The sequence below is a fragment of the Mobula hypostoma genome, chromosome 4 (assembly GCF_963921235.1).
Source record: "Mobula hypostoma chromosome 4, sMobHyp1.1, whole genome shotgun sequence".
Taxonomy (NCBI): domain Eukaryota; kingdom Metazoa; phylum Chordata; class Chondrichthyes; order Myliobatiformes; family Myliobatidae; genus Mobula; species Mobula hypostoma.
The window spans coordinates 60115957-60137452 of NC_086100.1; the positions used below are offsets into that span (position 1 = coordinate 60115957).

The window sequence follows — 21496 nt, forward strand, 5'->3', positions numbered from 1 at the left end:
GGAGCATAGAAGAATGAAGGGAGATTTGATAGAGGTATATAAAATTATGATGGGTATAGATAGAGTGAATGCAAGCAGGCTTTTTCCACTGAGGCAAGGGGAGAAAAAAACCAGAGGACATGGGTTAAGGGTGAGGGGGGAAAAGTTTAAAGGGAACATTAGGGGGGGGCTTCTTCACACAGAGAGTGGTGGGAGTATGGAATGAACTGCCAGACGAGGTGGTAAATGCTGGTTCTTTTTTAACTTTTAAGAATAAATTGGACAGATACATGAGGTGTATGGAGGGATATGGTCCGTGTGCAGGTCAGTGGGACTAGGCAGAAAATGATTCGGCACAGCCAAGAAGGGCCAAAGGGCCTGTTTCTGTGCTGCAGTTTTTCTATGGTTTCTATGATAGTAGGAATCAGAATCAGGTTTAATATCACTGGCAAATGCCATGAGGTTTGATGTTTTGTGGCAGCAACGCATTGCAATACATGATTAAAAACTGTAAATTACAATTCATTGTCCACTCAGAAATCAGAAAGAGGAGGGGAAGAAGACAAAATGATAAGTGTGCGTTTTCAAGCTCCTGTACCTCCTTCTTGTTGGTAACAATGAGAAGAGGGCATCAGCTGGGTCACAGGGGTCTTTAAGGATGGATGTTGCCTTTTCGAGGCACCACCTTTTGAAAGTATCCTGAAAGTTAGCAAAGCTAGCATCCTTGATGGAGCTGGCTGAGTTTTCAACCTTCTGCAGCTTTTTCTGATCCTTTGCAGTGGAGCCCTACTACCAGACGGTGATGCATAGATAGATGGCCTCTTTCACCCTGGGAAAAAGGCTAATATGAGGGGGGCACTATTGGAGGAAAGTATAGGGGTGTCAAAGATAGGTTTAGTTCACAAAAAGTAGTTGGTGTGTGGAAAGATCTGCCAGGGTGTGGTGAAAGAGGCAGATACATTAGGGACATCTAAGCAGCTTTTAGGTAAGCACATTGATGAAGGAAAATGGAGGGTCATGTGGGACAGAAACATTAAATTTACCTTGAAATAGGTTAAAAGGTTGGCACAACATTGTGAGCAGAAAGGCCTGCATTGTGCTCTATTGTTCTATGTTCTTTATTTAAAGTATTTAAATGAGTTTGTAAATAATATGTATTTCTAATAAATAAAAAATGTGACGAGGGAAGCCAACAAGTGCTTCACATAGCAAAACCCACAACTTACCAACCCTAACCTATAAATCTTTGAAATATTGGAGAAAGCTGGAGCACTTGGAAGAAACACATGGAGTCACGGGGAAAGCATACGACGACAACAGGAATTGAACCCCTTTTGCTGTGCTGCCCGTTAGTGTGTGATATAATCACAGAATTCTGGTCAAGTTCCATTACCTAAAATTTACATTTATATGTTTGGAAATTAAGTGTTACAATTAATTGTAATGTGTTGAGTGTTTATCTATTTAACCTTATCATCATTATTTGTTAATGAATTATTCACATTATAGATTAATAAGTGTATCAATCTGGTGTGGGAATAGTTCAGAAAAAGCACAAAATATGTTATTTCAAAGAACATTTCATTAACATCCTATTCAAAAGTGAAAAGGGAGAAACTAATTATTTGCCATTTGCTCTTGATTGTTGATTTTGGTCATATGCCTTCCAGTGGAGCAAAGCAATCCCAAACTCAGATATCACTAAACGGTTCTCATTTCCACTTGTATAAAATGCAATAGGAAGACATAAACAGACTCACTATTGTTCCAAACACTTAGTGGTACTGTACATCTATACTAGTGCAATATTTTAATGACAAAGGATTATTTTCTCTTCATTGTGGTAACCAAAAACCAACAGTTATCCAATAACAACTCAAGTCTTTGTTGCAAAATGTAACTGAAGTATTTTGTAACTCTGTTCTTTTGGTTCATTAAAACCACTGAAATCAAATATCCATTGCTTCTTTTGCACAGCAACAGCGTTTAAAGTTTCTTATCACTCCAAAGTTAATTTCAGGATTGTTAAAAGCCTAAGATTCAGTGTCAAATGTCATCCTTAAATGGTATTCATATGATAACAAGCAATAAAATTGATACTTCATAAAATTTATGATCATTACCATTAGTTTTTCTTGAACTGGAAATGTTGCACATAAAAAGTAAACTATTAATACTTTTATCCTTGGTTGTGTTGAGCAGTCAAAAAAAATTGTGTTATTGGTCTCTTTTTCCATTAATCCTAAATAAAGACCAGAAATATTGCACCTCAGCATATATATCTGCAAAAAAACACTTTTTATCACAAACTTCTACCATTAATAATGTTGTAATAAATAATTTCAATACCTGCTGTTGATTATTGTGTATCATTAGAGTCTGAAAATCATATTTTCTTTGGGCATCACAATGCCAAAGAATATACCGAAGTTAAATGTTCTACCACTTATAAGCAAAAGAATGAAGGCAGCATCAACAAAACATTCTGACATACCTTCCGTGACACTTTCTTTACCATTTATTCCAATCATCCAGCATCAGTTCAGTACATGCGATATATTGCTTACACTCGACAATTTATTTACTAATTATCTTTCCCCAGGACCAATGACAATGTAAGAGGTTGTTTTTATTCAGAAATGGGATTGGCTGCTTTTTTGAATGTTCTTCTAAACTCCAATGATGAGGCAGAAAGTAGCTCTATTTCAACTGAAATATTTTGCATTTCAATGACTTCTTGGTGTTCCTTTTAGTTCTTTAAAATGGGATTCAACTAATTAGTTATATAACTACATCTCAAAAGGATGTTTTGTTTCAATTTAAAATAAAATATTTCAAAGCTAATAAAACTTTACAAAGCAGTCAAAGCTTTTACAGTACATTATTCATTTTGAATCATTGCTGTCATTATAGTAAATCACACAGTTATTTGATTGTGCACAGGTTAATGCAGGTCTGAAATAATTCATGTGCAAAAAATGAAGTCCGGAACTTCATTGAAGTTCGAAACGTACAGGTAATATTTTAGCATTAATTGCTACAATATAGAAACATCTTGCAGATTTTAAAAGAGAGAAAAACTAATTTGAAAGCTTTAGATTTTGCTGGTCAAAGCCAAATCAAAGATCACTCTACAATCCTGGAAAGTGAGAAATGTAGTCAGCCTTGATTTTAGATGAAAATGGGTTAATTTGTGGTATTGGAAGTTGTGGGTTGGTTAATTTTAAAAGGCATTTGCAAACTTTTATTTTGTGGTTGCAGTGTATACGAATTTTGTGGAGAGGTGGAATCTCAACGATCCATCATAAATATAATGTAATATAACAGTATTAAAGGGCTCTTTTGAAAATGCACCATCAAGGTAAACTTGAACATACCAATACATGGATTAATTTCCGTTGACTATTTTGATACTAACAATTATTTGGAAAATATCTTCTAATGAAACACAAATATATCAAGTATCAATCAAAAGTCAAGCCTTAGGAAATAAAGGAAATACAAGCCATCCAGAATGTTTATGTATATTAACTTTCTGTTGTTTTAGCTTCTGCTAGGAGTAAAATATCATAAGTTCAAGATTATTATATTTTCAAAGCAAAGAGATGCTGAAAGGTCGCGGTGAGCTTAGATGGTGGCGCATTCAGTTTGCTGTTTATAAGATCCTCAGAGCCGCTGCATTTGTCCAAAAATATCAGAGATTCATTGTTACATATTCATGTACAGGTATATGAATTGCTGTCAATCCTTATGGATTGCTGCCAAGCTTCCCTGTGTGTTACGTACTGAACATAATGTGAGAGGACATTCTGGGTAGATGATTTACAAGTAAAATAAACAGCAGCACATTTGTTCCTCACCCCTCCGTCTCTCACGTGTCTTATTCACAGCCACCTGGCTTCCCAGTACCACAACCAAGGTGACAAGACCTTGCACGATATTCCTTATTTCATTCCCGTCAGCAAGAAAACCCCATGTCCAAAGCTGCCAGTGTACCACTGTGTAATACGAGTGAACAAAAAGAAAATGGCTGCAGCAAGCATGGTGAATGAAGAATCCGAAGGAAGAGAATGAAAAAGGGATGGTTAAATAAAATAAAGGAAGGAAAGAGACAGACAAGACTAGTTAACTTTCCTGGAACATGATTGTGTTTGAAAATGGCTTCTACTGACTTTAAGAATGAGAAACCTTATCATTTCCGTGGATGATTGGCGGCAGATTTTACAATTAGTCAATACTTCCTCTATCTGTGCTAAACATTCCCTAATTCAATTTAAAGTTGTTCATAGAGCACATATGTCCAAAGATAAGTTAACGCGCTTTTATTCTCATATTAATCCTTTTTGTGATAGATGTCCGGGGCAGATAGCCTCTTTAACTCATATGTTTTGGTCTTGCCCTACTCTGGAAACTTTTTGGAGAGACATTTTTAATATTATCTCCAAGGTATTGAATATAGATATCTCTCCTCACCCTATTACTGCTATCTTTGGACTACCTAAAATTTCCAGTAATCTTTCCCCTTCAGCCCGTAGAATGATTGCATTTCTTACTTTAATGGCGAAAAGATGTATCTTACAACATTGGAAAGAGCTTAATGCTCCAACTACCTTTTTTTGGTTTTCCCAGACGATATTATGCTTGAATTTGGAGAAAATTAGAAGCAATCTTTATGACTCCTCATTTAAATTTGAACAGACTTGGAGATCTTTTATTCAATATTTTCATTTAATGTAATATATACCCTTCTTGTTTTTTTTACTGTTTTTAATGGAGGTTGGGATTGAGGACATGATTTTAAGTTTTTTAACTCTGGTTTAAAGTGAGCCCATTGTTTTGCTTTGCTTTTAGTTAGTTGCACAGTGGGTTTTTTTGGGGTTTTTTTTTTCTTTTTCTCTATTGATATATATATAAAAATTAGTATACTATTATGTTACCTTGGTATGTTATGTTTAAATTACATTGTTTGTAGTATTTTTTTTGTATTAATATCTTCTGTAATTTTATTATATTCTAACAGTGTATTAGTGTCTATATGGCTTACCTTTTTGTATACTTATTCAATAAAAAGATTTAAAAAAAAGAATGAGAAACCTATGTCAATCAATGTTAACATTGTGGTAAAACTGGGCATTCAGCAAAAGAATGCTGGTATAATGATTTAGATTGCCGAAGCTGTGGCAAAAATGGATATATTGAATGTACCTGTAAAAGAAAAAAAGACATTTTCAAACAACAACGTTGTAATAAAGAAAAATTAATTTTGGGATAACAGAAAGATGTAAAGAAGATGCAGCATACTGAGGATGGTCTGAGTGACTCCCACTCTGTGGTTGAAGAAGCTTTGCATGTTTTATCTGGTTCAGGCCACAGAGACAGCTATTGAGCAATCCTGTGGTTGGATGGGGACACAGTGAGGATACAGGTGGACACAGGTGCTGCAGTTATGCTGGCGTCAAAGACAGTTTACAAGAAGAAATTGCAGCATTTCACCCCAGAAGGGGCAAGGTTGACATTAAAGATTTACACCGTGAGGTTGTTCCAGTGAGGGGATCAGTACATCTTACAGTGGAGATTAACAGAAAAAGAAACTCCCACTGTACGTTGTTAAAAGTAGTTATCCAGTGCCTCTCAGCCACTCGTGATCGGAGCAGTTCAAACTCAACAAGCACGAAGTGCACTTGATTGGTTGGAGTACTGGTCTACAAGAGGTATTGAAAAAACACACAGTAGTATTCAATGAAGAACTGGGTAGTATGAAAGGAATCACTGCTAAGCTGGCTGTTAAGCCTGATACAATTGCAAATGGCTGAAGGAAAGATCTGTTCCCTATGCCCTCAAACCAAAGGCAGAGGCTGAATTGGAACCAGTGTGTGTAAGTAAATGGGCAACCCCAGGGATTCCTGTCCTAAAAAGGATGGGTCTTTAAGGCTTTGTGGAGACTTCAAGGTAACCATTAACCTGACTCTTACTGCTGAATAATAACCCCTCTTGCCCTCATTGATGATCTTTTTGAAGGATTGGCCGGAGGACTGACATTTACCAAGATGCAGATGCATGAAGATCCAGGGTCCAAGGAACTTTTGACCACAGTGACTCACAAAGGGATGTTCTGATACTGAAGGCTTCCACTGGCATTACCTCAGCTCCCTCACTTTTTCAGCAAGCAAGGGACCAGATGCTGAGCAGCTGACAGGGGTGTAATGCTATTTAGATGACTTACTCATTGCTGGGGAAAGTTAATGTGAACATCTATAAAACCTGGATGCTACACTACAAAGACTCAAGGAAAACGGGATGAGGGTCCAGAATGATGTGTGAGTTTTTTCGACCTTCAATTGAAATCTTGGGCCAATTTTTCAACAACTCAGGGCTTCACGATACACCATGAGAAGTGAAGGTGATCAAGGAGGCTCCCTCACCACAGAATGCTGTCAATTAAGATCTTTCATTGGATTAATAGCATACTGTGCAAAGTTTGTTGCTGACCTAGCTAGCATGCTAAAACCATTATTAAATAAATCAACACACTGGCAGTGGACAGATTGCTGTCAAGTGGCTTTTAAAAAGGCCAACAGACCTCAATCTGAAGTACTCACACACTTCAGCCCATCATGCCCATACAGTCGGCCTGCAACACGTTGCCCTATGGTGTGGGGGCAGATATCTCGCACATCATACTGTCGGGTGAAGAGCGTCCAATCACTTTTGATTCAAGGTATTAAGCAAGGCAGAAAGCCACTCTGCCAACATTGAGCAGGAAGCACTCGCAATTGTCTTTGGAGTTAAGTTCCATCAATTCCTCTCTGGTTGATGATTTACACTACTGACAGATCATTGCCCCATGACATGAATGTTTGGTCCACATGGGAGCATTCGTTCCTTGGCTCCTAGTCAAATGCAACAATGGGCTCTGTTACTATCTGCACATCAGTATGATATAATGCACAGGAGTTCTGAGCACGAGTTAAATTCTAATGGACTATCCAGACTTCACTTAACTGTCACAGCTGTCCCCAAAAGAGATCTTTTACTTCAAGGAAGTACCTACAGTGATAACTGTGGTGCAAGTCCAGAAGCAAACACGTACTGCCCCTGTTCTATCTAAAGTGGAGGACATGGTAACTCATGAATGGAAAGAAGAGCTAACCATAGAATTGAAACCTTACCAGGCTCGATGGAAAGAGGTCACAGTCCAAGCAGGGAGTTTACTATGGGGCTACCATGTAGTCATTCCTCCACCAGTAGGAAAGCAAGTGCTTGACAAGCTACGTGCAGGACACTGTGGAGCAGTTCATATGAAATAAATCACATGCAGCTACTTCTGGTGGCCAGGACTGGATGTAACCAATAAAGAGAAAGACAAAGTGAGCTCATCTTGTCAGCAAGTGAGAAATGTTCCTCAGCTTGCTCTTTTGCATCCATATAAATGGCCTGAAGAACCATGGCAGAGGATTCTGCGGGACCTGTAGAAGGCCACATATTCTTGGGCATAGTGGACGCACGCAGCAAATGGCCCAGAGTTGTCATCATGAAATGTGCTACATATGAAAAATGCACTGAGGAGCTATGTTCCATCTTTAGCCATGTTGTGCTTCCTCAACAGCTTGTAAGTGATAATAACCCACAACTCCTGTTTGAAGCATTCGAGAATTTACGGAATCAAATAGTATTCAGTACATCAAGTTAGCACCATATCACTGGGCCACTAATGGCCTTACTGAACGATTCATACAAACAATGAAAAAAGACTTTAGTGGGAACCAGCATCTTAGCACTTTTTTTTGCTGACCTAACACAGCACACCTCATGCCACCACCAAAATGGCTCCAGCCACTATACTGAAAGCTTCATACCTGTCTTGACCTGCTTAGATCCTAAACACAAAACAGAGTGGCTAAATGAATAGAAAACCCAAACAGGGAGATGTGCTAAAGTGAAGTACAGAAGTTTCACAACAGGAGAGAAAACACTTGCCGGGAACTACATCTCTGGAATGAAGTGGATACCTGTGACGGTGGTGGCACAAACAGGTCCTGTGTCACACACAGTGGAAACTAGTAACCACGACATCTGGAGAAGGCAATTGATCAGCTGTTGCCCACTTCTATGGCTACTGAAAAGTAACGCAAACTGACCAATCGAGACCCAGTTGTGGAAAAGGGACAGGATTCTGAGACAACTGCAGAACGTCCATTAAGATTAAATGACACAGCCAGTGCTCTCCTGTCATCTGTGCTTTCTGTGGCGCCCCCTACTGGCAATGCAGTACCTAAGCCAAGATCTATACATACACCACCAAGAGATAAATAATTTTGCCATCATCCCCAGGTCACCAGTGTTTTATGTTGTAACTCCAAAACTAATCGGAAGTACATGGGACAGCACTCCTCCCTGCTTAGCTATAAACTCCAACTCAATATAGAATGCGTCTCAACTTATATACACTATATAAAACAACGACCATATAGACATCCACAGCACAGCAAATTTTAAATTCAGGCCTAAAGATTTAATCACTGTGGAAGATTTCTTTCTCTTGTAGGATAAAGTCTTTCATGAGTGGAGAAGGATGGGGGGAGAGTCACTCTGCTTGGCAGGAGAGACTTGCGGCTGTGAAATTATCTCAGCTTCTCTGGCCTCCTCTGTGGGGATTATAGGAGTCGACTCTGGAACTTCAAGAAGTCGTTATGATAACTCTGAACACCTTTCTTCTGCTCTCCTCAACTGACTGATGCGTCGTCTTTAGATGACATCGGACGCAATCTCCGCTGTGTAAGGGAGTGGTCCAGTCCTATCCTTAATCTTTCCAAGTACCCACTTTTGATCACCTCTGTAGTTCCTCAGCAGGACTGCTTGCCCAGGAGTGAAACATTGAAACTCCTTGTTTGAGGAGCCCTCAGTTTGTCTCAGAGGTTTGTCCTGCATACACCTTCTGAGGTTGCGTTTCAGGAGTTCCTAGTGTGAGCACAAAGTACCATCCAGGAACTATAGAACTGGTGAGTTGTTGGTTGAGAGGTTTGCTGCATTGTGAGATATACTGAGGAAATTGGTCAGTTTCTGATTCAGTGTTAGTGTAGTGTGTTGTGTATTTCCTGGCATAATTTACATATTACTATATAATTATTTATGGTTTTATTACTATTTATTTATGGTGCAACTGTAACGAAAACCAATTTCCACCGGGGATCAATAAAGTATGACTATGACTATGTCTATCATTGCTCGCAGTGCATTCTTTAAACTCTGGATAACCCTTTCCACTGAGACATTTGTAGTTGGATGGTACAGTGCAGTGATAATACGTCTTGTTCCATTCACTCTCAGAAATGACCGAAACTGTGGTCCATTGTCACTGACTAAGTGTTCTGGAACACCAGTCCTTGAGTAGAGGCTTCTCAACACATCAACAGTATGCAAAGCTGTAGTGGGGACCACTGGGAACATTTATGGCCACTTTGTAGCTGCATCCACTACTACCAAGAAATTTGTGCTCATGAACGGTCTGGCAAAATCCCAGGAACAGAGAGGCGCTGCTCAAGTCATCTTCAGGACATGTTGGCACTCCAAACAGTGCATGGCAAGCAGCTCAATCTGCTGATCTATCCCAGGCCACCAGATAAAACTTTGAACCAACATTTTCATTTTAACTACGTCTAGATGACTGGTATGAGCTACTCCAACATTTTAGATCTCAGCTTGGATGGTCCAACAACTCTCAATTCTCACATAAAGGAACCCCCATCAAGGGCAAGTTCCTCCTGGCCCTGGTAAAAAATGGAGGAACTGGAGTTTCTGCTGCACATTTGAGCTATTTGGCTTGCTCTGTAGACCTGAGACTGTGTGGGGTCTTTTCCGGTTTCCCTTTGGATCATCTCTACCATAATATGGAGACTGATAATTTGCATTACTGAAAAAATATCAAGAGGAGTGTCCTCTTTTGTAAACTTTTCAAGTATTTCTTTTTCCACAGTTAAGTCCATCAGCATTTCCATATTAGTTGTCCTCTTGGATTCAGTCTTGTGATTGTGTCCTCCACAAAACAGAGCCCATCTCTGCATTCGTGTTGCTGCTGTTAGTGGAACACCCTCCTGTGGATTCAAAATGAACCCTAGGGGTTGATGACAGTAACAACGAAGGTAAGCTCTGTCCCATGCAAGTACTGATTAAAATGTTTTACAACCCAAACCAGCCTCAGGGCCCCTCTGTTAACCTGTGTGTAGTTTTTCTCTGCAGCAGTAAGGAAATTTGATGCAATGGCTATGGGCCGTTCACTTCCATCACCAATAACATGTGACATGACTGCACCTATACCATAAGGCAAGGTGTCACAGGGAAACTTCACTGGATGATGTGGATCATAATGTCTGAGTACAGTGTCTGATGTCACCACTTCCTTTGCCTTTTCGAAAGCCACCTCACACTGCTTTGCCCATTGCCATTTGTTTCCCAATCTGTAGTAATGAGTTCAAGGGATGAAGCCCAATAACCAGGTTTGGCAGGAACCTGTTATAATAATTGACAAATCCTGAACAGGATCTGCTTTGGCCTTGGGGCATCCAACACTGCTTGAATTCCCTCAGCACAATTGTGTAAATCTTGTGCATCAGTGATGTGATCATAGTAAGTGATGCTTTGCTTAAAGAATTCACACTTGTCACTTCATGCTCTGAGCCCAAAATCTAATCTTTTCTACACTGTGTTGAGATTTTGGAGATGTTCCTTGCCATCCTCGCTGGTAACAGTGATGTCATCCTGGTAACACTGAATGCCTGCGGAGCCTTGCAGCACCTGGCCCACTCCTTGAAGATGTCTTAGATGCTACAGAGGCTCGTACCCATGATGGAATGGAGCTGACTAACTTTACAACTTTCTGCAGCTTACTTGAATCCTGTGCAGTAGCCACCCTCACACCAGATGGTAATGTAGCCAGTCAGATTGCTCTCCACAGCACATCTGTAGAAGTGTTTTAGGTGACAAACAAATCTCCACAAACTCCTAATGAAATATAGCCACTGTCTTCTTTATAGATACATTGATATGTTGGGACCAATTTAGGTTCTTCGAGAAATTGAAGCTGCTCACTCTCTCCACTTCTGATCCCTCTATGGCTACTGGTTTGTGTTCCCTCATCTTACCCTTTCTGAAGTCCACAATCAGCTCTTTGCTCTTACTAACATTGAGTGCAAGGTGTTGTTTTGACACCACTCAACTAGCTGGTGTATCTCATTCCAGTACACCCTCTCATCTCCATCTAGATTCTGCCAACAATCATTGGCAAACTTATAGATGCTATCTGAATTATGACTAGTCATGCAGTCATGGGTATAGAGAGAGTAGATCAGTGGGCTAAGCACACATCCTTCTGTTGGTTTAGTGTTGAATGTCAGTGAGATGGAGATGTTATTTCCAATCTGCACAGATTGTGGTCTTCAGGTTAGGAAGTTGAAGATCCATTTAGATCCATTTGCAGAGGGAGGTCGAGACTCCCAGGTTCTGTAGCTTTTTGATCAGAACTGTAGGAATAATGGTGTTAAACACTGAGCTATTATCAATAAACAGCATCCTGGCATAGGCATTTATATTGTCCAGATGATCCAAGGCCGCATGGAGAGCTATTGAGATTACATCTGCCATAGACCTACGGTGGTGACAGGAAAATTGCAGTGGGTCCAGATCCTTACTGAGACAGGAGTTAATTCTAGCCATGACCAATCTAGAAGCCTATTATAGCAATCAAGCCCTTTGTGAGTGTTTATAGTAAGAAAGACTTTGGATCTTCTTCCATCTCCATCATTAGGTTGCCTCAGTTATATCCACTTTACTGAAATATTTCCCTCCACAAAGGTTTGCAAAGATATCCTCTATCCCGGGCAGAGGGTATTGATCTACTTTTAGTACTGGGATGATGGTGACACTAAACTCACCACAGATCCTAACAGACCCATCCTTCCTGGCTACTGGACCACCAGTGTTGCCCATGAACTCCACTCAACCTTGGAAAGAATTCCTTCAGCCTCCCTGTGATTCAGCTAACTGGCTACTTTATGACAGATAGTATAATGAACCACCTTTGCGGAACTTGTAGAATTTGGATGAGGCATTTTCATTTCACATTTTTTAAACATTATTTTACCCTTGATACATTTGAGTTCACCAATGCCATCCTTGAACAATGCCGTGGCATCATCCAGTACCTTTCTTAATTTGCTTTCAGTTGGCTGTATTGTAGGGTACGTGGCATGCCGATGGTGGATGGATCTCAGCCAATCATGTCCCCATAAAGCAAGTCCTCCTGTTTTTACCACATACAAGCCCAATGTTGCTTGTTGGTTGTTTTATTTCACTGTTACAAATGTCATTCTCACAGGAATTATCTTTTCTCCAGTATACAGTAAAATCTTAGCTGGATTATCTACAGGCTTCAGTTCAGTATCTTTGAAATGCCATTCAAACTCATTTTGTGGAATAACTGAAACAGCTGAGCAAGTGTTCTGATGAAATGTCTCAGCCCAAAATGTCATCTGTTTACTCTTTTCCATAGGTGCTGCTTGGCCTGCTGAGTTCCTCAAAACTGAGACAATGACCCACCTGTTGAAGCACAGTGAGCTTTGATGCGGATGAAGTATCCAATCTGCTACCCCTTTCCACTTCCTGGATGGTCAAAAATCCAATGCTTCCTCATTTATTGCAAATGATGGTTTTTATTGTCCCAGTTAGCAGCAGCCCAGGTCAGAGCTCGTCCACTCGAGAGAGAGATGATGAAGGCAATCTTGGCTCGGTCTGTAGGCTGGGAGAGGAGGTTATGGCATCAGGTTGGGGATACGGAGAAGTACTCAGGCACTGGAATCCAGGGCTCAGAGGGAGCGAGTTGACTGTCGAGGAACTGCTGTATCAATATGGAGAGTTGGAAAAGAGTGGCATGTAGATGGCCAATGGTTTCCTACTGCTTCCGGATTCTGTGCTCATGTCGACAGATTGCTCCCTTTAGGCAGGCAGACTCTGCTGGGTCAATCAATGGTTCATTCATCCAGTCAGGAAATGTAGAGGAGGTTTAACCCAAAAGCAGAGATGATTTAGCAGTGAATGAAAACTCTAATAGTGTAATCAATTGCAAATAACAAGCTACCAGGGGCAACAAAACAAGAGAGAACAAATACAAAACTCACAGACGACAAGGTAACTGAAGTCTAGGAGTAACTGGTTGAGACTTGCTGTTTGAATGAGCAATCAAGGATTGTGGATGAGAGGTGAGTTCATAAAGGCTGTAGGTGACGTGCTTGAAACGAGTGGCAGGTGACTCCTGTTAGCTGGTGGACACTGGGAGGGGTCGGCATGCGTAGGCTTGACTAACAACTCTATGTAATTGCACAACTAGTGATTGCTCCATCACCAGAGAGCACAGATTATAATGTTTCAGTGTTAAAGATGTTAACAATGTTACTCCAATGTAATGTAAACAGAGCCCTTTATAGAATGCAAGCATCAGGGGTTATCCTATTGAGTACATTTTTCTAATGTTTCCCTGGACATTGATTAGAAAATTTTATCATCTTAGTTTTGCCCCATTGAAAAGGTGGCTCTTCAACTTCAAAACTCATTTAGTACAGCACTGGTTTATTTACTCAAGTGGGCATGAGTCTGCCATCTTTGTTTTTAATTCACCTGCATGTCGTGGCATTAATGTCAAGTACAGAAGTTATTCTCAATCTCTTACAGTCCCTTGTGAAAAAGGTGGAGAGCTGCTACCTTGAAACATTGCAATCTGAATTGTTAAAATATTCCCACATTCTTCCTTATATTCCTGTTATTCCATTAACATGAATGTTGACACTTCTGCTAAGCAGAAGTTTATTTCAATCTATGCCCCGTCATAATTTTGTACATCCCTGTCAGTATTCTTTGCTTCAAGAAAAGGAAACAGCCTGTCGAGCCTCTCCTCACCAACTTTCTGCTGAATCCCCATTGAACCTTCTTCAGTGCACTCCTGTCATTTCTATGCTGAACTAAAACAGCACACATTGCAGTTGCAGGCTCATCAATGCTTTCTGAAGCTGCAACCTCCCTGCTTTATGGTTTAACCCCTGACTATTGAAGGCCTACATCCTGTATACCTTATTTACTACCACACTCCCTGTTCTAACATCTTCAGGGATCTTTAGATTTGCAGGAAATCATTCGGAATTGAATCATTTGGACAGGTCAGTCACCACCTTAATCCAACCAAAAATACATTGATGGCTACAACATCTCTACTCACTTATAACTGTAACAAACCCAATAAAGTTGAATGTAAAATTAAGTTTCAAGGATGTGATACGGATGAAAAATGTACCTTTTGTCTTAGTTTGTTCTCCATATTCAATTATTGGCTCATTTTTTGTGGATAAACTGCTGCAATTGGATGCATAGTTTGTAATAGAATTTCACCACATTAGTGCCCATGTGGAAGTGTGAGTCCTGTCACCATTATAGAGCGCACAGCTGTAGCAGCTCACCTGCACATATTGAGAATCTGTTTGAACAATGTGCAATGGAAGACAGAGGAATTACTCTGTGTGACAGAGGTGTGTTTCATATTTTTAAACTGTTTCAAAGTTTTCATTTGTTTTCTGAAGAATTTATGCAGATTTGAATATTCCGAGTATCCCCCCTTCTCTATTCCCAACTCTGACTTTTTACCTCTTCTTACTTGCCTGTTACTTCCCCCGAACTATACTCCTTCCCTTTCTCCTAAGGTTCACTCTCCTCTCCTATCTGATTCCTCCTTCTTCTCCAACCCTTGACCTTTCCACCCATCCGGTTTCACCTACCACTTTCCAGCCAGCTTCCTTCCCCTGCCCCCACCTTTTTATTCTGGCATTTCCCCCCTTCTTTGTCAGTCCCAGTGAAGGATGTCGGCCCAAAATGTCGATTATCTACTTATTTGCCTGACCTGCTGAGTTCCTCCAGCATTTTGTGTGTGTTGCTTTGAGTATTTTGATTTTACTTTTTAATAATTGACCAATTGCTAGTCAGAAACTAAGCTTAGTTGCAATTTTTTTCTCACATTATCACGAAAAGTTTGCTAATCAAATATTTTTATTCTGATGAATTCAATTCATATGAAAAGAAAAGGAAAATATTTTGTATTACAACAGATAGAAAATAAGTAATATCTTTGAAGATTTAAGAAATGCTCAATTTAGATACTGATAGTAAGAATGATATAGATTATCACAATGTTGCATTAGAGTAACAATATTTTAAGTAACATATTAGCTACAAGTATGCAGCCAATCAGCGAGAAAATAGAAATCCCGAAAAGGTAAACATCATGCTATATATTATGTTCTGGTCACTATTGACAAATTCAAACCATACTTCATCCCCGCTTCTGAGATGCAAGATCAGAGATGCAGAAGCCTGATTAATGTTTGCTTTCCACTGGCTGGCAAAATTATTAACAATAGGAACACCATTAACAATTAAATTAACTTGCCTTGGCTTAAGAGAGAATATCATATTGTAGGTGAATGAGTAAATGCCACTACTTTCAGCAACAAATTTCCCTGAACTTGTATTATATAATTGCGCTTCATTAAAGAAAATTGTTTGAAACTGAACTGGAGTCCCAATTAATGGAAGTTGGTATTGACCGAATATTCCAACTGAAAATGCCCGTGCAACTATAATCTTATCAATTATTTCTTCAGAAGTTGGGGGCTGAGTTGTTTGTGGTTGGGTAACTTCAGTAACTTGATTTCCTTCGTAGGAATTTGTTCCTCCCAAAGGAAAAACCAGCCCCATCTTGCTTGTCATGCGTTTACCACGAAACTGTTTTCTCCCTGCAGGAAGATTGCCTTCCTTTCCAGAATCCCTTCTACTTGAACCCTGGGACTTTATCTCATCAGAATCATCCTCGTCACTATCTTCTGATTCTGAACTCCGACTTGGTCGTTCAGTAACAGTGCTTTCATTATTAATGTTAGTCAAACCTGAAAATAATACACAGAGCAAATAACTTGTTAAAAATTCAATCCTTCAACAGACATTTGAAATAAAACATCAACTATATGACTACCTAAATATTTGACAAATCTGACAGTTATTTGAGGGTTCCTATTATCACATTGAAAAACAAGTAGAATAAAAAACATGCACAAGTGGTATTCTTACAATTATAAAATTCTTTCTATAGTCTAATAGTAACTGGTGCCAAGCTGTATGGGTCCTAATGCCCTTCCCTCGGACAACATTGGTGTCGTGGAGAGGGGAGACTTGCAGCATGGGCAATTGCTGGTCTTCCATACAACCTTGCCCAGGCCTGCGCCCTGGAGAGTGAAGACTTTCCAGGTGCAGATCCATGGTCTCGCAAGACTAACGGATGCCTTACTTACTAATAGTAAATAAGAGTAGATTTTACTAGTTACAAGTTATGACCTAAAACTGAAAGACATAGAAATTGGGCTCAATTGTATTCATTTTCCAGTGAGGAATGAAGTAGAGTATACCAGTGAATGAATATGTAGTTCACACTGTCTTTGTGATATTTTTTATGATTACAATATTTCATATTTTCACTGACATAAGAGGCCATTCAGCCTACCAATTCTACACCTGCTCTCAAGCCACTCCTATCAGTCCTATTCTCTACTTAATCCCTTGAAAACTGTGGTCTTTCCCAAGCCCCTCAACTAATTCTGCTACCATCTGCACTAGGACAAATTAAAGTAGCCAATTAAACTAGCGCCATATTTTATGGGAGGAAATGGGAACACACAGGGGAAACCCACAGGGAGAGTTTGCAGACCACAGTCAGTACTCAAGGTCAGGATCAAACCCACTTGATACAGCTTTGCAACATCTTAATAATTTCTGGGTCATTGTGCATAACTGTTATGCAATAAATAATAATAAAACCATTATATTTTCTCTGTTGCCTCCCCCATCCCTTTCTCTTTCCAACCCACCAATTACCAATGGCTATCAGCAAGATCGGTGACTGAACCTCAATTCAGTTTCCTTTTGAAAAAGGTTGGTTGCAAATTATTGAACTTAGCTTCCAAGATAAGTGAAGGTAGGACCTTGATGACGGTGAGGACAATATGAGTGAGGTTGATGTCCTGGAGCATGTAGATATTAAGGGAGAGGAGGTGTTGGAGTTGTTAAAATACATTAGGACGGATAAGTCCCCGGGGCCTGATGGAATATTCCCCAGGCTGCTCCACGAGGTGAGACAAGAGATTGCTGAGCCTCTGGCTAGGATCTTTATGTCCTCATTGTCCACGGGAATGGTACCGGAGGATTAGAGGGAGGCAAATGTTGTCTCCTTGTTCAAAAAGGGTAGTAGGGATAGTCCAGGTAATTATAGACCAGTGAGCCTTATGTCTGTGGTGGGAAAGCTGTTGGAAAAGATTCTTAGAGATAGGATCTCTGGGCATTTAGAGAATCATGGTCTGATCAGGGACAGTCAGCACGGCTTTGTGAATGGCAGATTGTGTCTAACAAGCCTGATAGAGTTCTCTGAGGAGGTGACCAGGCATATAGATGAGGGTAGTGAAGTGGATGTGATCTACATGGATTTTAGTAAGGCATTTGACAAGGTTCCACATGGTAAGCTTATTCAGAAAGTCAGAAGGCATGGGATCCAGGGAAGTTTGGCCAGGTGATGCACTATCAATAACTACGAAAGACTGGAAGTAGAGTAAATACTGAAAGGCTTTTATTAGCAGTAAAACGTGACCTCCACCATGCTGAGTATCTGCCCCTGGACTGAGAGGAGGAGCAATGGCACAATCGCCTTTATTCAGGGGTCTGTGGGAGGAGCCACAAGATCAGTCAGCAGAGGGGTGTGTCCGGACAGGTAACCCAGTTACAACATATATATATGGTTTACCACACCAGGTGGATTCAGAATTGGCTTGCCTGCCGAAGGCAGAGGGTCGTGGTGGAGGGAGTACATTCAGATTGGAGGATTGTACTAGTGGTGTCCCACAAGGATCTGTTCTGGGACCTCTACTCTTCGTGATTTTTATTAGTGACCCGGATGTGGGGATGGAAGGGTGGGTTGGCAAGTTTTCAGATGACACAAAGGTTGGTGGTGTTGTAGATAGTGTAGAGGATAGTCGAAGATAGCAGAGAGACATTGATAGGATGCAGAAGTGGGCTGAGAAGTGGCAGATGGAGTTCAACCCAGAGAAGTGTGAGGTGGTATACTTTGGAAAGGCAAACTCCAAGGCAGAGTACAAAGTAAATGGCAGGATACTCAGTAGTGTGGAGAAGCAAAGGGATCTGGGGGTACATGTCCACAGATCACTGAAAGTTGCCTCACAGGTAGATAGGGTAGTTAAGAAAGCTTATGGGGTGTTAGCTTTCATAAGTCGAGGGATAGAGTTTAAGAGTCGTGATGTAATGATGCAGCTCTATAAAACTCTGGTTAGGCCACACTTGGAGTACTGTGTCCAGTTCTGGTCACCTCACTATGGAAGGATGTGGAAGCATTGGAAAGGGTACCAAGGAGATCTACCAGGGTGCTGCCTGGTTTAGAGAGTATGGATTATGATCAGAGATTAAGGGAGCTAGAGTTTTACTCTTTGGAGAGAAAGAGGATGAGAGGAGACATGATAGAGGTTGACAAGATATTAAGAGGAATAGATAGAGTGGATAGCCAGTGCCTCTTTCCCAGGGCACCACTGCTCAATACAAGAGGACGTGGCTTTAAGATAAGAGGTGGGAAGTTCAAGGGGGATATTAGAGGAAGGTTTTTTCTCAGAGAGTGGTTGGTGCGTGGAATGCACTGCCTGAGTCAGTGGTAGAGGCAGATACACTTGTGAAGTTTAAGAGACGACTAGACAGGTATATGGAGGAATTTAAGGTGGGGGGTTGTATGGGAGGCAGGGTTTGAGGGTCAGCTCAACATTGTGGGCCAAAGGGCCTGTAATGTGCTCTACTATTCTATGTTCTATGAACCTTCAGCCTCACAGTTCAGCCACATGCTCACTCCACTGTTTACTTCCTTAAGTTTTCTCTTCGCTTTTTCCATTCTTCTTCTTCTCCAATTATCAAATCCCCTTCACATACCCAGATATAATTGGCATCATATGCCACACAGAAGAAAATAATCAGCCCTCCTATTATTTATCCTCTCTTTATCCTCTATTGCCCCACCTTTAATACCTCTTTTGCCTTTCTTTACCCAGTGATAATCTCACTCTTCATTCTCTCTCTCTTCCCTTTTCCCCTTGAATACATAATTCCAGCCATTCTTGACTTAAAGATTGCCCATGTACACAGCATCAAACTGGCAAGTCATTGTATCAAAGCACACCAGATTTCATCTTCAAAATGAACTTGTTCGGAAAAACTGCAACATAATGAGAGCTAGCAATTCCGACTCTCCACTTATCTCCATTCCTTAAACACACTAGGTCCTAAGGTATGGCAGAAATGATAATTTAACTTTGCATGGTTAATGCTTGTCCTGCCTTTAGAAAAATAAAGGGCTATGAGTAACTCTAGGTAATTTCTGAAGTAAGTACATGTTTTGCACAGCATTGTGGGCCGAAGGGCCCGTATTGTGCTGTAGGTTTTCTATGTTTCTATGTTTCTATTTTACTGATTCAGTGCTTCAGATGTATCAATATAGAATTAATAAATTGTAATATACTGTAGTAACTTCACTTTTTGGAACTCTCATGAAAAATATGGTCTTTATCAAGGGAGAAAGACTTGACATGTGCTTCTTAAAGTAGGCTTTAAAAATGTCGATTCAAGGCAATATAGGATTACCATTAACAACAAGTTCTGTAAAAGAAGCTCGTCCAGCTTCAGAACCTCCATCATTTAGAAGGGTGGTAATTTGTAGTGGTTCCACAGTAATTGGTGTACTCCCTTCATTCACTTGAGTAGCTGTAAGCCGATCAGATGAAGTGCTCTCAAATTCCAAAGGAAAAGCAGTTGTTAGACCTTCAGACTCATGTTCACTTGATCCAAGTTCACCATGATTCACTGATATAAAACTACCAGTGACTTCAGAGCTGGCTTCTTTCTGAGCTTGTATTCTCCAAGCCAGTACCGACAGTACTACCACAAGTGTATAGAGCATTACTGCAAAATGCCAAAACAACAAACAAAGATATTTAGAGATTAGTGCAGAGATATTTTTAGGAATTTTATATACTTACTGAATTAAACCCTGTAAAGTTGGGGATTGAAATATTTTACTATTTCATCAGTCAACATCAGAGACTCTCATTTTAGATGTAGAGTCCAAAGTTAGGACCAACTGAGATTCGTTGCAACACACACAATATGCTGGTGGAACGCAGTAGGCCAGGCAGCATCTATAGGAAGAAGTACAATCGACGTTTCGGGCCAAGACCCTTCGTCAGGACTAACTGAAAGAAGAGATAGCAAGAGATTTGAAAGTGGGAGGGGGAGGGGGAGATCCAAAATGATAGGAGAAGACAGGAGGGGGAGGGATAGAGCCAAGAGCTGGAAAGTTGATTGGCAAAAGGCATACCAGGCTGGAGAAGGGAGCTCCGTTCCTCCCCCTCCTGTCTTCTCCTATTATTTCAGATCTCCCCCTCCCCCTCCCACTTTCAAATCTCTTACTATCACTTCTTTCAGTTAGTCCTGACGAAGGGTCTCAGCCCGAAACGTCGACTGTACATCTTCCTATTGATGCTGCCTGGCCTGCTGCATTCCACCAGCATTTTGTGTGGTGTTGCCTGAATTTCCAGCATCTGCAGATTTCCTCGTGTTTGAGATTCGTTGCATCCCATTTAACAACGTATCCCAAAGATTTTTTTTTCATGGCATGTATTTTCACACCATTTACTCTGGTTAAGATTACCAGATTGTACAAATGGACAATATTGTGATATTTACTTGGAGTTACATATAATTTTACAAAATACAGTGACAGCTATCTGACAGTCTTTCATTTTATCAGTCTGATTAAATTGATTTCTTCATAGTGGAAATATAAGATTCAAGATTCTGTCCTGATACATCTCCAAATCTTATATTCACTCTTTGTACCATAGCCCCTTTTGAATATATAGGGGTTAAATATCATTTGCCAAGGACTTTCTTTTAAATAGGTTCAAATGAATATAGTTTTGTTGTCAGATACATACATTATGAGTTGCACTGGAACAGTGCTAAGTATGTCTGATCGGCTGAGTGCTTCCTGCATTTCTGTTCTTTTTTTCCCCCAGGGTTTCCACCATCTGTGATTTTCAGTTATTCCCACATATAACCATTCCCCGGTATGCAGCATGAAAGAGTGAATGACCAGGGAGCAAAGAGAAAAGGATAAACTACAAGACCCCATGAAGGCATTAAAATCACACAGGCTGCCACCTTCGCAAGAAGTCATTTGTTGGACAGTCAGCGCGAACTTTAAAAAGGGCTCGCGGTCTTTTGGAACTTTTCGGCAGGCTGCAGTCATAGTGATCTCTAAGGCAGGGGCTGATAAAAAGAAGTGAGGTGTAAGCAGAATGGCCACCTTTGGAGTGATGTTGTTGAAGTG

The 21496-nt window shown here is 40.4% G+C and overlaps 1 protein-coding gene across 1 annotated transcript in view; it reads right to left on the reverse strand.

Annotated features, from left to right (window-relative positions):
- otol1b (otolin 1b) overlaps positions 1-20065 on the reverse strand; it is a 45189-nt gene extending 25124 nt beyond the window's left edge. The window contains exons 1-3 of the mRNA XM_063047293.1: positions 19750-20065; positions 15789-15956; positions 3855-3977 (exon numbers count right to left, since the gene is read on the reverse strand). Coding sequence (XP_062903363.1) covers positions 3855-3977; positions 15789-15956; positions 19750-20065 — 607 coding nt within the window. The remainder of the gene's footprint in view (positions 1-3854; positions 3978-15788; positions 15957-19749) is intronic.
- Positions 20066-21496: the final 1431 nt, after the last annotated feature.